General features: G+C 41.6%; 1 protein-coding gene across 1 annotated transcript; it reads left to right on the top strand.

Annotated features, from left to right (window-relative positions):
• Positions 1-15,148, top strand: LOC121818028 (serine/arginine repetitive matrix protein 1-like). Its single transcript, XM_060407161.1, has 2 exons — positions 1-13,413; positions 14,229-15,148. The coding sequence occupies exon 1, from the start codon at positions 16-18 to the stop codon at positions 946-948; it is 933 nt and encodes a 310-aa protein (XP_060263144.1). The 5' UTR covers positions 1-15; the 3' UTR covers positions 949-13,413; positions 14,229-15,148.
• The last annotated feature ends 1,475 nt before the right edge of the window (positions 15,149-16,623 follow it).

Genomic DNA, 16,623 nt, shown 5'->3' on the forward strand with positions numbered 1-16,623 from the left:
GCCGCGGCGAGCCCCATGGCACCGCCGGGGGAGTGGAGGGCCGCGCCCGGGCGGGGAGGCTTCGGGGCGGCGCGGAAATCCGGTAGGATCCGAAGTCTTGATGGCGCCCCGTGTTTACAGCCACCGAGCCCGGCTCCTCGCCGCCTCTGCGGGCGGCCCTCCGGAGCCGGGGCCGGGAGGGGGCGGAGGGCGAGGAAGCCGCCCCCCTTCATCACTGCGGTGCCCCCCCATCGTCACTTTGGTGTCACCCCCCGCTTCATCACTGCGGTGTCCCCCCTTTCATCACTTCGATATCCCCCCCTTCATCGCTGTGGTGTCTCCACCCCCTTCATCACTTCGGTGTCCCCACCTCCTTCGTCACTGCGGTGTCTTCCCCCCCCACTTCATCACTTCGGTGCCCCCCTCCGTGTTCATCACTTCGGTGTCCTCCCCCTCCGTGTTCATCACTGCGGTGCCCCCCTCCGTGTTCATCACTTGTGTCCCCCCCCATGTTCATCACTTCGGTGTCCTCCCCCCTCCGTGTTCATCACGTCGGTGCCCGCCCCCCCCATGTTCATCACTTCGGTATCCCCTCGCAGGAAGAAGAGAGGACTCGAGGCGGGAGGGACGGGGCGGAAAGTTGGACGGCGCGCGGAGCGCCGCCGCCTTGACCTCACCCTCCCCGCCCCGGGGGACCTGTTGGACCGCGCAGAGCCATCTCGCTCTGCAGGGGCAGGTGTGCGCTCGGCGGCGAGCCCCGCGCGGGTCCGCTGCGCGTCTGAGCCTGGAGCCTCCGTCGGGCTCCCACCACGACTCCCCAGTCCGGTGCGCCTGGCCCTGCTCGGGCCCGCTCTCTACCGAATCTACGGCCGAGCTGAGAACGGGGCCCTTTTCACGGCCCGTCTGTCCTCCTCCGGCCGCACGGATGTTTTCTTTGTCTGGTGTCCCATCGGTGGCTGGGACTACTGAGTCAGACCTTTTTATTAATCTGCATTCCAGGGAAGGGCAGTGCATGACAGATGACAGGCGAAATAACTCATACTTCTGTGTGGACACATTTTCCCGCCCCCGGACCATTTCACCGGCCAGACTTCTCCCCAGACATCTGGATTTATCCCAGCTTCACCATTTAAAGTCCGCGCTCTGGCTCACTCCCCTAACGTTGCCTTCGTGAACTTTTGCAGTTTGATCGCTTGCCCTATCCGTGTGGCACTTGTTGCATGGCCTTTTATCTACGTTTTACGAGCGTATTCCCAGGTATATTCTGGAATGCCTCTTTGCATCTCTAGTGGCCTAGTGTTGTACGTGCAGTTCAGAGTCCAAAAAGGTGTTGCTAGTGAATGAACAGTAAGGTGGAACTGTGCTTTTGAACTGTGATGTTGGAGAAGACTCTTGAGAGTCCCTTGGACTGCAAGGAGATCCAACCAGTCCATTCTGAAGGAGATCAGTCCTGGGTGTTCATTGGAAGGACTGATGCTGAAGCTGAAACTCCAATACTTTGGCCACCTGATGCAAAGAGCTGACTCATTTGAAAAGACCCTGACGCTGGGAAAGATTGAGGGCAGAAGGAGAAGGGGATGACAGAGGATGAGATGGTTGGATGGCATCACCGACATGGGTTTGGTTAGACTCCAGCAGTTGGTGATGGACAGGGAGGCCTGGCATGCTGCAGTGGGGTCGCAAAGAGTCTGACACGACTCAACTGAACTGACTGAGCCGAACTGAAGAGGTGGAATGTCCACCTCCACCCCCATCAAGCCCTCTCTTGTTTATGTCTCAACCTATCCTTTCTTGTCTCTGTAGCTTTTCTCCATTCTATTCCTTAGCCTTATTCCTCTATACATCATAGACGGTCTAGGCCGTTCAATAATAACATAAAAACTTACATGTTGAACTCAGTATCCTACCAGTGACAACTGATAACAGTAATTGTAATGTAAGATTTACAGAATCATCCTTTACTTACCACTAAGCCCCATCCCCTCGTTAGAGAAATGTGGGGATAGAAAATAATATATTAGGGTAATTTCCATTCTAGATGAGTTAGATAGATGCATTCTCAGGAAAAATGAGAGACGATTGTAACGAAAATACGCCTGTGGGCGGGGAGTGGGAGAGACTCTTTTAGAAGACCGAAGCAATGTTCTTATTTCCCGAAGAGGGCAGGTAAAGTCACACCAAGAGAAAATTAGTTCAAGGGAGGTGAGTATGTGGCCTTCAGAAGAAAATAACCAAGATGGCTTTTGTTTCCTTTTGGATAATTTGGAAGAAAACTAGCCACAGCCCTTGTTGTGGAAAGACCAAACTGGAGTTTAAGCACACAGCAGCAAGAATTTAAAACAATTTGCAACAACAAAGCACAGTTTAGCTTTTCAAACAGCTTCCGTAGAGAGTCTTTGCTTTACATTTGCATACCTTAATGGCACATTCAGGCAGTCTTCTCAAAAGACTGATTCAGGTCTTCATCTTTTGCATGCTAAAAACAAATCCACAGTATCCAAAGGATAGTTTCTCTTGTTTCAAGCTTACTCAGAATTCAGCCCTGTTGGGCTGACAGCTCAAAGTTTGTCCCCCTTCCGCATGTCACTCTAGATATCCCTGCCTTTTCAGCTGTATCTGTTAACTACGTTTTATGCAGAGTTCAGCTAAGCCTCAAACTGGATGGTTGCTCTATCCTTGTTTCAACAGGAGTTTTAGTCCATTTACATTTAATATAATTACTGTGAGATGAACACAACTGTATGGTAATTTGAACATTCTTTGGAATTGGAAAGAAAACTGACCGTTTCCACTCCTGCGGCCACTGCTGCTTTCTCCAAATGCTCTAATATATTGAGTGCAGAGCTTTAACAGCATCACCTTTCAGGAGTTTAAATAGCCCAGCTGGAATTCCATCACCTCCACTAACTTTGTTCATAATCATGCTTCCTAAGGCCCACTTGACTTTACATTCCAGAACGGCTGGCTCTAGGTGAGTGATCACAATCAATGTGGTCATCTGGGTCATTAGGACCTTTTCTTGTATAATTTTTCTGTGTAATCTTGCCACCTTTTCTTAATCTCTTCTGCTTCTGTTAGGTCCTTGACGTTTCTGTCCTTTATTGTGCCCATCTTTGCATGAAATATTCCCTTGATATCTCCAATTATCTTGAAGAGATCACTAGTCTTTCCCATTGTATTGTTTTCCTCTATTTCTTTTCATTGTTCATTTAAGAAGTACTCCTTATCTCTCCTTGCTATTTTCTGGAACTCTGCACTTAGATAGGTATATCTTTCCCTTTCTCCCTTCATGAATCACAGCCTTGTTGTGGTGGAGAGGTTTGCATAACTCAATAAAGCTATGAGCCGTGCTGAGCAGACCCATCCAAGATGGCCAGGTCACAGTGAAGAGTTCTGACAAAACAATCCAGCAGAGAAGGAAATGGCAACCCACTCCCATATTCTTGCCTTGAGAACCCCATGAACACTATGAAAAAGCAAAAAGATTGACTTATTAGACTATAATGTAAAGGATTATTTTTGCCACTTCCCTCTGAATGCTAAAAGCATAGAATAATATTGTTCCTCCACTTAGTTCTTCACCTTTTGTGTTTACCGTTATCATGGATTTTAATTGTGCACATATTTTAAATCTCACAGTTGAGACTGGGTTTTGGCCAGACTTGATCTCCTATTTTGCTGCAGCTCCTACAGCACAGCCTTCAGGGTTCCAACTGAAAGTCTGTGTTCCCTGGAGCCAACAGTGGTCACTGTGGACCCTGAAATCTAATGCTGGTTTCCTCAAAACCCTGAGATGGCAAAAACCTCCACTCTGCTTTCCCAGGGCTTAACCTTCTGGTTCAGTAGGTAAAGAATCCACCTGCAATGCAGGAGACCTGGGTTCGATCCCTGGGTCCAGAAAATCCCCTGAAGAAGGAAATGGCAACCCACTGCAGTATTCTTGCCTGCCAGGCTCTGGTCCGTGGGGTCACAAACGGTCAGACACAAATGAGCAACCGACACACCTTCTGTCTTAGGCATCTTCAGAAACTTAAGGGAGGACTTTTCTGCTGGCCCAGCGGTTAAGACTTCACACTTCTCATGTAGGGGGCCCATGTTCGATCCCTGGTCAGGGAAGTTCCACATGCCGCAAGGTACAGCCAAGAAAATAAAAATAAAGATCCATATATTTTAAAAAAGAGAGAGAGAGAGAGGAACTTGAGGAAACCAGCAGAGACTTAGGCTCAGTTACTCACTTGTCCCTTTTCACTGGAAATCTGGCCCCTCTATTTGATTTTGTCTCTCCAACCTTGCTTAACTGCCACAGTTCCTGCTGGTCTCTTTGCCTCTCGGGGCCTCTTGTGGGTCTGTTCCCAAACTTGGACTCTGGCCATATGCCTAGAATTTCCCTGAGGAACAAAGGTGCTGGAGAATGTCACCCCACCTGTGTGTAAAGTTTCCCCTTAGTTGAGACTGGATCCTCTTAAGTCTGGTCCCTTAAGTTGCTTGCTGATGCCTTCAAGTAGGTGTTTTATCCTGTACCTGCTTGCCTCATGGTTTTCAGCTCGATCTTTGGCCTGCTGTAAGTACCCCCACCATACTCAGAACCAGGAAAAGTGTTAAAAATGAAAAGGTCTGTCCTTCTCATTCGAAGAATGTCTGAACAGGGCTTTGCCTGATGTATCAAGGTAAGTTTCCAATACTTCCTGTGTATCAGAATCACCTGAGTACTTTTTAATAAGATTCAAGGATTCCATTCCAGACTTACTGAATCGGAGTTTCTGAGAGTGAGATGACTTTGGCTCTGTGTTTTAAAAAACTGCAAGTAAGAACTTCTGCTCTGACCATGATCAAGTATTGGAGTTTATCCTCCCACCCCTTAAACAACTGCAAAGCCTGAAAGACTATATGAAACAATGGTTTTTAAGACATTAAACAGTAGATAGGGTAACACAGTGGTGACTGAAATGAGAAGTGAAGAAGTGGAACCAGCAAACTGCCCCGGCCTACTGCATTCAGACATGCTTAGAACTCAGCCCAGAGCCCAGCAATATTATTGCTCAGCTGAGGATACAAATATCACTGCTGAGAAAGAACAAGCTATCTAGCTAACATTTGCAGGACAGGGAACCAGAAAGGGGAAAGATGCATCTATCTAGAACCCCAGGTGTCTGCAGCCTGCGAATGAATATTCATCTGCACATGATTGAGAGCAAACTAACTGGGGAAAGAACCACCAAAAAAAAGCAAGGGAAACTATTTCCAGAGCTCTCATATGAGTGGAAACAGTGTCTGTTTCCAGAAGCTAGAATGGAAGGCTTTCAACACTGTCAGCTTTGGGTATCATCTTAGTATTGAGGCTGTTGCTGCTGCGGCTGCTAAGTCACTTCAGTCGTGTCCAACTCTGTGCGACCCCAGAGATGGCAGCCCACCAGGCTCCCCCATCCCCGGGATTCTCCAGGCAAGAATAGTGGAGTGGGTTGCCATTTCCTTCTCCAGTGCATGAAAGTGAAAAGTGAAAGTGAAGTCCCTCAGTCGTGTCCGACTACTTACCCTTTATTGGGGGTTAGGAGAGAGATTTGATGCAATAATGGCTGAAATACTCCCAAACTGAATGAAAACTATAAATCCACAAATTCAAGGAGTTTAATGAACACCAAGCACAATAAACAAAATCATAATCACACCCAGGCACATTATGCTAAAGTTACTGAAAAATCAATGGTAAACAGAAAAATCTTAACATTTACCAGAGGAATAAACGCCACATTCTATATAAAGTGAAAGTTCCTCAGTCGTGTCCGACTCTTTGCAACTCCCATGGACTATACAGTCCATGGAATTCTCCAGGCCAGAATGCTGGGATGGGTAGACTTTCCCTTCTCCAGAGTTCCCAACCCAGTGATTGAACCCAGGTCTCCCGCACTGCAGGCAGATTCTTTACCAGCTGAGCTACAAGGGAAGCCCACATTATATATAAAGCTACACAGAATTACATTAGACTTATTAGAAACTATATAACCGAGAAAGAGAAAAAAAACTTAAGAATATTGAAAGATTAAAAATTGACCTGAAATTCCTCATTCAGAAAAAAAAAAAAAAAAAGTCTTTTAGGAATGAGGGCAAAATAGCGAGTTTCTCAGACACAAAAAGAAAAGCCTAAGACAGTTTAGAAAAGGCTAAGACCTGAACTGCCAGAAATGTGGAAAACATTTCTTCAGAAAGAAGAGGAAAGAGTATATCCTTTATTAGGTGGAAATGTCGGTTTGTAGAAAGTAGTGGAACTAGAAATAAGAAATATATGGATAAGACTAATTTTTTAAAAAAAACTTACGATTGATTGTAAGGCAAATTAAAGACAATACGCGTGGAGTTTAAAATGTGAATAGAATAAAGTGGATGATGGGGTTGTCCAGGGAGATGGAAGTAGCTGTCACAGGTTTTACACTGCACGCAGAGTAGTGCATGATATTTGCAGGTACTGGGGTAAGCTGAAGATGCATGTTACAAATTCTAGAGCAGCCACTACAAGGAATAATAATAAATATGAGGTATAGTTCCTAGGCCAATACTAGAAATAAAATGGACTCACAAAATTGTTCAGTCCAGAAGATAGGGAAAGAAAAAAAAAGGAGCAAAGAACAGACGAGACAAATAGAAAACTTTGGCAAAATGGTAGATTTAAATTGAACCATATTGGCGATTATATTAAATATATATGATATAAACATCCAAGTAAAAGGTACAGATAATCACATGGGATAAAAGTATGAGCCGAAATATGTAGTGTCTATAAGGAGGAAATTTTAAATACAAAGACAAATAAATTAGTAATAAAGAATAAGAAAAGATAGACCAGGCAAACATTAATCAAAAGAATACTGGAGGGACTTCCCTGGTGGTGCAGTGGTTAAGACTTTGCTTCCAAAGCAGGGTGTACAGGTTCAATCCCTGGTTGGGAAATTAAGATCCCACATGCCTTGTGGTCAAAAGTCCAAAACTTAAGACAGAAGCAATACTTTAACAAATTCATTAAGATTTGAAAAAGAACACTAGGATGGATGTATTAATATTAAAAAGGTGATTGTAGAATGAGGTTTATTACCAGGAATGAAAATGGATATTTTAGAATGATAAAAGGGTCAATTCATCAAGAGGATTTAACAATCATAAAGGTACATGAAACTAATTGCAGACCTTCGAAATACTGAAGCAAAAACGGAGAAAACGAGACAAATCTACAATTAGAGTTAAAATTTCAACAGTCCCATATCAATAATTAATTTAAAACGTCAGTAGAAAGAAAATGAACAATGATATAGAATACGTGAGAAATAATGTCAACTAACTGAAATTTATAAAACACTGTACCCAACAACAGAAGAATCCACATTCTCACTAGTGTACACAAAATATTCTGGGTCATAATAGACTATATTCTGGGTCATAAGACTAATTTTACTATATTTAAGATGATTGAAATTGTACACAGTGTGATCTCTGATAAAATGAAATTAAACTGGATATTAATTACAGAAGTGTATCTGGAAAATCAGCAAATGTTTGCCAATCAAGCAACACATGGGTCAACCAGGAAATTAAAAAAGAAATTAGAAAGTGTTTTATTGAATAAAAATGAAACATATCAAAATGTGCAGCTAAATCAGTGCTTGGACATTTAGAGTACTAAACAGTTATATTAGAAGCATGGACACATCTCAACTCAATTAATCAAGCTTCTACATTTAGAAATTAGAGAAAGAAAAGCAAATAAAAACCCCATAGTAAATGGAAGGGAGGAAGTAATAACGAGTTGCAATCAATGAAATGAAAAGCAGGAAGGCAAAAGAAAAAATCAATGAAACTAAAAGATGGTTTGCTGTAAAGATTAATGAAATCAATTAAACTCTAAGGAGACTGGCCAGGAAGGCAAAAAGATAAGACAAGAATTAACAATATAAAGAGTGAAAGATCCAGGAATTTCCTGGTTGTCCAGTAGCTAGGACTTCTACTGCAGGAGGCGCAAGTTCAATCCCTGGTTGGGGAACTAAGATCCCACATACTGTGCAGCACGGCCGAAATAGATTAAAGATAAAGAATGAAAGATGCTACGCATGTTAAACGAATACAGAATAATATGAACAACCTTACACCAAGACGCTGAACAACTTAAATGGAAAAATTCCTTGAATGACATAATCTACTAAAGGATATACAAGAAGAAATAATTCAAATAATCCTACACCTATCAAAGGATTGGAGCTTATAGTTTTAAAACCTTCCACAAAGATACTTCAGGCATTGTTCTCACTGGTAAATCCTACCAAACACTTAATAAATTGATAAAACCCGTTCTACATAAATTCTTCCAGAAAATTGTAGGAGAATATTTCCCAACTTATTTTCTGAGGTCAGCATTACTCTGATTTCAATACTAGACAAAAGCATTACTAAAAAAAGAGAGTGTCCTTCATGAATGTGGATGCACAGATGCAAATTTCTTTCGAAAGTTGTAGCAAATGGAACCTGACTATACATAAAACGGTGCTAAGTTGCTTCAGTTGTGGCTGACTCTTTGCAACTCCATGGGCTGTAGCCTGCCAGACGTCTCTGTCCATGGGATTTCCCAGGCAAGAAAACTGGAGTGGGTAGCCTTTTCCTTCTCCAGGGGAGATTTCTGACCCAAGGATTGAACTCCCCTGAAATGTGCATTTAAAACTGATTAAGATTGGAGATTCTTTGCTGGTCCAGAGGTTAGGACCCTGCACTTTCACTGCTCAGGGCCTGGGTTTAATCCCTGGTTGAGGAATTAAGATCCCATAAGCCATGTGGCCCAGAGAGCATGACCCCCCCCCAAAAAAAGATGATTAAGATGGTGAATTTTATGTTATGTGTATATTACTACTGTTAAAGATAAATTTTTATTTTTTTATTTATTTTTAATTGGAGGCTAATTACAATACTGTAGTGGTTTTTGCCTTATATTGACATGAATCAGCCATGGGTGTACATGTATTCCCCATCCTGAACCCCCCTCCCACCTCCCTCCCCATCCCATCCCTCAGATCATCCCAGTGCACCAGCCCCAAGCACCCTGTATCATGCATCGAACCTGGACTGTTGATCTGTTTCACATATGATAATATACATGTTTCAATGCCATTCTCTCAAATCATCCCACCCTCACCTTCTCCCATAGAGTCCAAAAGACTGTTCTATACATCTGTGTCTCTTTTGCTGTCTCGCATATAGGGTCATCGTTACCATCTTTCTAAATTCCATATATATGTGATAGTATAGTGTATTGGTGTAAAAGATAAATTGTATTTCTACATACCAGCAACAATTAGAGATGAAAATATAATGTATATAGTTATATCTAAATATTTAGATATAATATTTAGACAAATAATGTGCAAGATATGTTTATTGAATATAAAATACTGCCAAGAATATTAAAGAAAGCCTAAGAAATGAGCGCCGAAGAATTGATGCTTTTGAACTGTGGTGTTGGAGAAGACTCTTGAGAGTCCCTTGGACTGCAGGGAGTTCCAACCAATCCATTCTGAAGGAGATCAGTCCTGGGATTTCTTTGGAAGGAATGATGCTAAAGCTGAAACTCCAGTACTTTGGCCACCTCATGCGAAGTGTTGACTCATTGGAAAAGACTCTGATGCTGGGAGGGATTGGGGCAGGAGGAGAAGGGGACGACAGAGGATGAGATGGCTGGATGGCATCACCGACTTGATGGACATGAGTCTGAGTGAACTCCAGGAGTTGGTGATGGACAGGAAGGCCTGGCATGCTGCGATTCATGGGGTCGCAAAGAGTCGGACATGACTGAGCGACTGAACTGAACTGAAGAAAATAGAAAGATACATCTTCTGGATTGGAAAACTTAGTATTGTTAAGATGTCAGTTATCCCCAGATTGATTTATAGATTCAGTGCACTTGAACTCACAATCTGAGCAGGATTCATTTCTACAAACTGACAATCAGATCCTAAAATTCTCTTGGAACTACAAAAGATATAGAAGTGCCATACAGCTTTGAAAATGAACAGAGTTGAAGGTGTTTTACGGTCTGACTATGACTTTCCAGGTTTTCTCCCGCAACACACATCAGTACTGACAGCTACCATTCTATCACATCGGTCTGTTGTGAGAGTTTAAAGTTGCTATAGTCCTAGCACTGAAATAGTCTGCGTTATGTAATAAGCCCGCTTGTTAGTATTGTTATTATTGTGGTATTTTAATGTGCATTTTCCCTGAGCACTAGTGAGACCAACCTTTTATAAAAAAATACGTTTATTGGCCTTTTGAGTTTTCTGTGAAGTATTTTGTTCTAATCTTTGGCCTATTTTTCTATTGCATTTATTTGCATCTCTCTTAATTCTTTGTATTTTCCAGGTCCTGCTACATGTCAGTTATATATGTTATATATTGTTTCCCCTAGTTTTTAATCTTGTCATTTCACTTTTCTTAGTGGTGTTTCTAGATGAACAGAAGTTCCTATTATAAAATTTTTATGTATATGTGTGTATATATACATACTTATATAAATTACATAAATCTTTTCTTTTTATCATTTGTGTGGTGATAGTTTTCTCCCTTGTCTTTCTTCTAATCTTGCAAAATAAATACTTTCAAATTGAGAATATTTGCTATAGTTTTTGAAGATACTCTTAATAAGAATGAGGAACTTCCCTTCGATTTCCACATTGCTAAGAGGCTTTATTACCAAATGCTGGATTTTGTCAAATGCCTGTTCTGCAACTAATGACATTGTCATTAATTTTTTTCCTTTAACCTGTGAAGGCAATGAATGGCAGTGGCTGTTTTTCTAATGTTAAATCCACTTTGCATCCGGGAACAGATTCAACTTGGTCATAATATATTATCTTTTTATAAATAGCAGGATGTACATGCATAAGTAAATTGTTTAGGATTTGTGTGATTATATCCACAAGTGAATCCGATCTATCATTTTCCTGCCTTGAATTCTTCTTTCATATTTTGGTATCAAAATTGTGCTTGTCTCATGAAACGAGAAAGGATAGTTGCTGCTTTTTCTATTCTCCAGATAGTTTTGTAAGGTAAAATTATTTGTTCTTTATTTTTTTTCATTTATTTATTTTTTATTTTTATTTTTTTAAATTTTAAAATCTTTAATTCTTACATGTGTTCCCAAACATGAACCCCCCTCCCACCTCCCTCCCCATAACATCTCTCTGGGTCATCCCCATGCACCAGCCCCAAGCATGATGTATCCTGCGTCAGACATAGACTGGCGATTCGATTCTTACATGATAGTATACATGTTGTTCTTTAAACATTTGGGAAAATTCACCAGTAAAAAAAATTCTCCAGTAAAACCATCCAGAACTAGTTTTTCTCTGTGGAAAATGTTTGCATACTAAGTTATATATAATATATATGTATATCCCACATGCCATGGCTAAAAGCTGGTGTAGTAGCCAAATAAATATAACCAAAAAAAGAAGTAATATCATTTGGGAGTGTTATGACAGTATGTGTTTATAAGTCCCCAGATGATGGTGGTGGTGGTGCTGCTGCTGCTAAGTCGCTTCAGTCCTGTCCGACTCTGCGCGACCCCATAGACGGCAGCCCACCAGGCTCCCCCGTCCCTGGGATTCTCCAGGCAAGAACACTGGAGTGGGCTGCCATTTCCTTCTCCAGTGCGTGAAAGTGAAAAGCGAAAGGGAAGTCGCTCAATTGTGTCTGACTCTTTGTGACCCCATGGACTGCAGCCCACCAGGCTCCTCCGTCCATGGGATTTTCCAGGCAAGAGGACTGGAGTGGGGTGCCATTGCCTTCTCCGAGATGATGGTGTTAGAAGGACAACAAAGAAAATGAATCCAAGACTTCCCTGGTGGTCCACTGGTTAAGAATCACCTGTCAGTGCAGGGGACACAGGTTCGATCCCTGGTCTGGAAAGATCCTACGTGCCACTGGGCAACTGAGCGCAGGCGCTGCAGCTGCTGAAGCCCATACGCAGTGAGAAGCGCCTGCACTGCAGCTGGAGAGTAGCCCCCGCTTGCCGCAACTAGAGAAAACCTGCGCCAGAAGCAAAGACCCAGCACAGTCCGAAATAACTAACAATTTTTTTTAATGCAAATTCAGAACAAGCATCCACCTTGTCAGGGTGGATTCCTGCCCTCCTTTGTAACTGAGGATGTCCCAGGGTATGTAATCAACCTACTACCAAGTGGCAACTGATATCTTTGGGAAGTGGTACCATACTGGGAGGCTAAGGATTGCTGCCGCTGGCATGCCAGGCAATCAGCAGTGGCAGTTAGCCCACGATACACAAGGCTGGCTCTGATGAGGGCAAGTCCTTATTGATGAGGTTTTGCACAGCTTCTGTCTTGACACCATTACGGCTTTATTCCCGAGCAAGCGCTGAAATAGTCTGAAAAGGAAGTTGACCAGCATTCGCAAAGTGAGTTGTCTTGCTAAACTGATTTTTCTGAGCCTTCTTCACAGTAGAGGACCCTTGGTAAGCATTTAGCTGGGCACCAACTAGTTGCATCCTTTTGGCCCAGAGCTCCTTGCCAGTAAGCTCTCCACCATGGTCATTCCAAGCCACTGATCATCCAGCCAAGACACTAGCCTTTGCCCAGGAATCTGTGCAGGGTCTTAGTTCAGGCTAACCTCTTCTGCTGGATAGAGCAGATGCGGAGATGTGTCGCTTAATGTTCACCCCCTGGGAGGATGTTTCTGCCTCCTCGTTCTTCAAGACAACTCTGAGAGGGGCTCCATCACAAGCACCATCTCTCAATCAGGCTCTCTCCCTCTGTCTCTCCTTCTCCCACACACGTGCACGCACACACACACACACACACACACACACACACACACACACACACACACACACACTCAGGTTAATAAATAGAATATATACGGTACTTTTGATGCTTTCCTCCTTTGCCTCCTCCCCAGACTCCACGTGACTACTGTTGTTGCCTCTACGCTTCCTCTTTCTGGACCTTCTATTACTTAGGTTTTGGACTCATTGGACAGATCGTGTTACTTTCTCACTTAGTCTAATTTTCTATCTCTTTGTCTTTTTTCTCCATTTTGGGGGGAAATTTCCAAAACTAATTTTCCAATACTTTTTTGAGCTCATTTCCACTAATGTGTATTCAATTTCTAAGAGCTGTTTTTTATTTTCTTAATGTTCCTTTTCATAGCATCCCTTTCTTGTTTCATAAATGTAGCACTAACTTTATCTCTCTGAGGATATGAGTAAGTCCCCTCCCCCTGGTTTTTTTTTCTCCTTGCATGCTGTCTGATTCTCTAACTTGTGTGCTTTTTTGTTTGTTTTTTGATTTTGTATCTTGCCTCTTTTATTCAGGATTAAATTCTGGTTACTCATACCCAGCCAGAATACTCCAAAAGTGATATAACCTTCTCAGGGAATCATCTTTAGAGGTACGTGAATTCCACTTGCCCCTCATTCATGAAGTTCATTTTTCAAAAACAACTTTGTTGAGATATAATTCACATACTGATTAATTTACCCATTTAAAGTGTACAATTCAACAACCACAGAAATAATAATTACAAACTATACAGTTCAACAGTTTTAATTCTCATGTTGTCCAAATTATCCATTTTTTTCTTTTATTGCTTACACCTGTGACATTATATCTAAGAAACTGTTATCCTTCATTCAAGGTCATGAAGATTTATTCCTATGGTTCATTGTAAGAGTTTTTATCACTTCGGCTTTTACATTTAGGTGTTTGATCCATCTGGGTTATTTTTTGTGTACAGTGTGAACTAGGGGTTCAGCTATATCCTTGTGCATGCAGATATCCAGTTTTCCTAGTACATTTGGTTGAAAAGACAATTAAATTGTCATAGCTCTCATCCAAATTCAATTGACCGTAAATGTAAGGATTTCTTCTTTCCGACTGTCAATCCTACTCAGTGGGTCCATATGTCTGCCTGTAAACCATCACTATACCATCTTGATTATGGAAGTTTTGTAATAAGTTTTGAAGCTGGAAATTGTGAGTCCTCCAACTTTGTTCTTCTTGACTGTTTTAATTCTTCGAGGTCTTTTGACTTCTATGTGTATTTTAGGATCAGTTTGTCAATTTCCATAAAGAATCCAAGTGGAATTTTGACCAGATTAAGTTGAATCTGCAAAGCAATGTGGAGAATATTGCCATCTTAACAATATTAAGCCTTTCTATCTGTGAACAGATATTTAACTTATATCTTATTTAACTTATATGCAGAGTACATCATGAGAAACGCTGGACTGGGAGAAACACAAGCTGGAATCAAGATTGCCAGGAGAAATATCAATAACTTCAGATATGCAGATGACACCACCCTTATGGCAGAAAGTGAAGAGGAACTAAAAAGCCTCTTGATGAAAGTGAAAGTGGAGAGTGAAAAAGTTGGCTTAAAGCTCAACATTCAGAAAACGAAGATCATGGCATCCAGTCCCATCACTTCATGGGAAATAGATGGGGAAACAGTGGAAACAGTGTCAGACTTTATTTTTTGGGGCTCCAAAATCACTGCAGATGGTGACTGCAGCCATGAAATTAAAAGACGCTTACTCCTTGGAAGAAAAGTTGTGACCAACCTAGATAGCATATTCAAAAGCAGAGACATTACTTTGCCGACTAAGGTCCGTCTAGTCAAGGCTATGGTTTTTCCTGTGGTCATGTATGAATGTGAGAGTTGGACTGTGAAGAAGGCTGAGCACCGAAAAATTGATGCTTTTTGAACTGTAGTGCTGGAGAAGACTCTTGAGGGTCCCTTGGACTGCAAGGAGATCCAACCAATCCATTCTGAAGGAGATCAGCCCTGGGTGTTCTTTGGAAGGAATGATGCTAAAGCTGAAACTTCAGTACTTTGGCCACCTCATGCAAAGAGTTGACTCATTGGAAAAGACTGTGATGCTGGGAGGGATTGGGGGCAGGAGGAAAAGGGGATGACAGAGGATGAGATGGCTGGATGGCATCACTGACTTGATGGATGTGATTCTGAGTGAATTCCCAGAGTTGGTGATAGACAGAGAGGCCTGGTTGCTGCGATTCATGGAGTTGCAAAGAGTCGGACATGACTGAGCAACTGAACTGAACTGATCTGTGAACATGGAAGGTCTTTCCATTTATGAGATTTCATTAAATATCTTTCAACAATGTTTCATGGTTTTCAATATACATCTTCTTTTGTTAAACTTTGTGTAAGTATTTTGTTCTTTTTGATGGTATTAGTGAATGGAATTGTTAATTACATTTTTTGCAATGGTCATTGCTATTTATAAAAATATAATTTATGTTTATATATTGATCTGGTGTCCTGCAAACTTGCTCACCCCATGTATTACCTCTCCTAGTTTTTAATTCCTTAGTATTCTCTATATACAAGGTCATGTCATCTGCTTTACTTCTTTTCCAGCCTGGGTGCCTTTTATTTCTTTGATGTCTGATTGCTCTAGCTAGAAACTCCAATACAGTGTGAACTAGATATGGTGAGAACAGACATCCTTGTCTTGCTGCTGATGTTAGTGGGGAAGGCATTCAGGTTTTAAACATTAAGGATGATAGCTGTGAGTTTTTATGGATGTGCTTTACCAGGTTGAGGAAGTTCCTTTCTGCTCTTATTTTGTTGAGCATTTTTATCATGAAAGGGTATTAGATTTTGTCAGAGTCTTTATCTGCATCTGTGGGGATGATCAAATGGTTTTCGCCCTAACTTTACTACTTTGGTATATTATGTTCCTTGATTTCCATATTTTACACCAACCTGGAATTCCTAGAGTAAGTCCTGCTTGGCCATGGTATATAATCCTTTTTACATGTTGCTGGATTCAGTTTGGTGGCATTTTGCTGAGGATTTTTGCTTCTATATTCATAAGGGCTTTTCATCTAGTTTGTTTGGTCTACCCCCTCTTCTTATGATATCTTTGTCTGATTTTGGAATCAGGGTAGCACTGGTCCACACTGAATGATATGGGAAGTGTTACATTCTATTCTACGTTATGGAAGCATTTGTAAAGGATTCATATAATTCTTTAAATGTTTGGTAGTGGTGGTTTGGTCTCTTAAGTCGTGTCCAAATCTTGCGACCTTATGGACTGTACGCATAGCCCACCAGGCTCCTCTGTCCATGGGATTTTCCAGGCAAGAATACTGGAATGGGTTGCCATTCCCTTCTCCAGGGGATCTACCCGACCCAGGGATCGAACCCTGGTCTTCTGCACTGCAGGCAGATTCTTTGCAGTCTCAGCTATGAGAGAATCCCAAATATTTGGTAGCTTTCACCAATATAGTCATCTGGGCCTGCGATTTTCTTTGTGGGAAGTTTTTAAACTATTAATTCAATCTCTAAATTTGTCATTCAGATTTTTTTTTCTTTTTATCTTGCCAGTTGACTTTTTGTCTTTCTAGAATTTTGTCCATTTTATCTAGTTATCTAACTTAGATGCCATATGGCTGTTCATAGAATTCCCTTCTAATCCTTTCTCCCCACCCCACCCCCATAAAGTTGGAGTGATGTCCTTTTTTCATTCCTGATTTTAGTAATTTGAGTGTTCTCTGTTTTTCATTTTATAGTTTGGCTAGAGATTTATCAATTCCATTGATCTTTCATTCTTTTTCAATATATCTGTTTATT

The sequence above is a fragment of the Ovis aries genome, chromosome 26 (genome assembly GCF_016772045.2).
Source record: "Ovis aries strain OAR_USU_Benz2616 breed Rambouillet chromosome 26, ARS-UI_Ramb_v3.0, whole genome shotgun sequence".
Taxonomy (NCBI): Eukaryota; Metazoa; Chordata; class Mammalia; order Artiodactyla; family Bovidae; genus Ovis; species Ovis aries.

What these genes read in the sequence shown, in the direction of transcription:
- LOC121818028 (XM_060407161.1), top strand. Translation starts at nt 16, where the DNA reads ATGGCACCGCCGGGGGAGTGGAGGGCCGCGCCCGGGCGGGGAGGCTTC.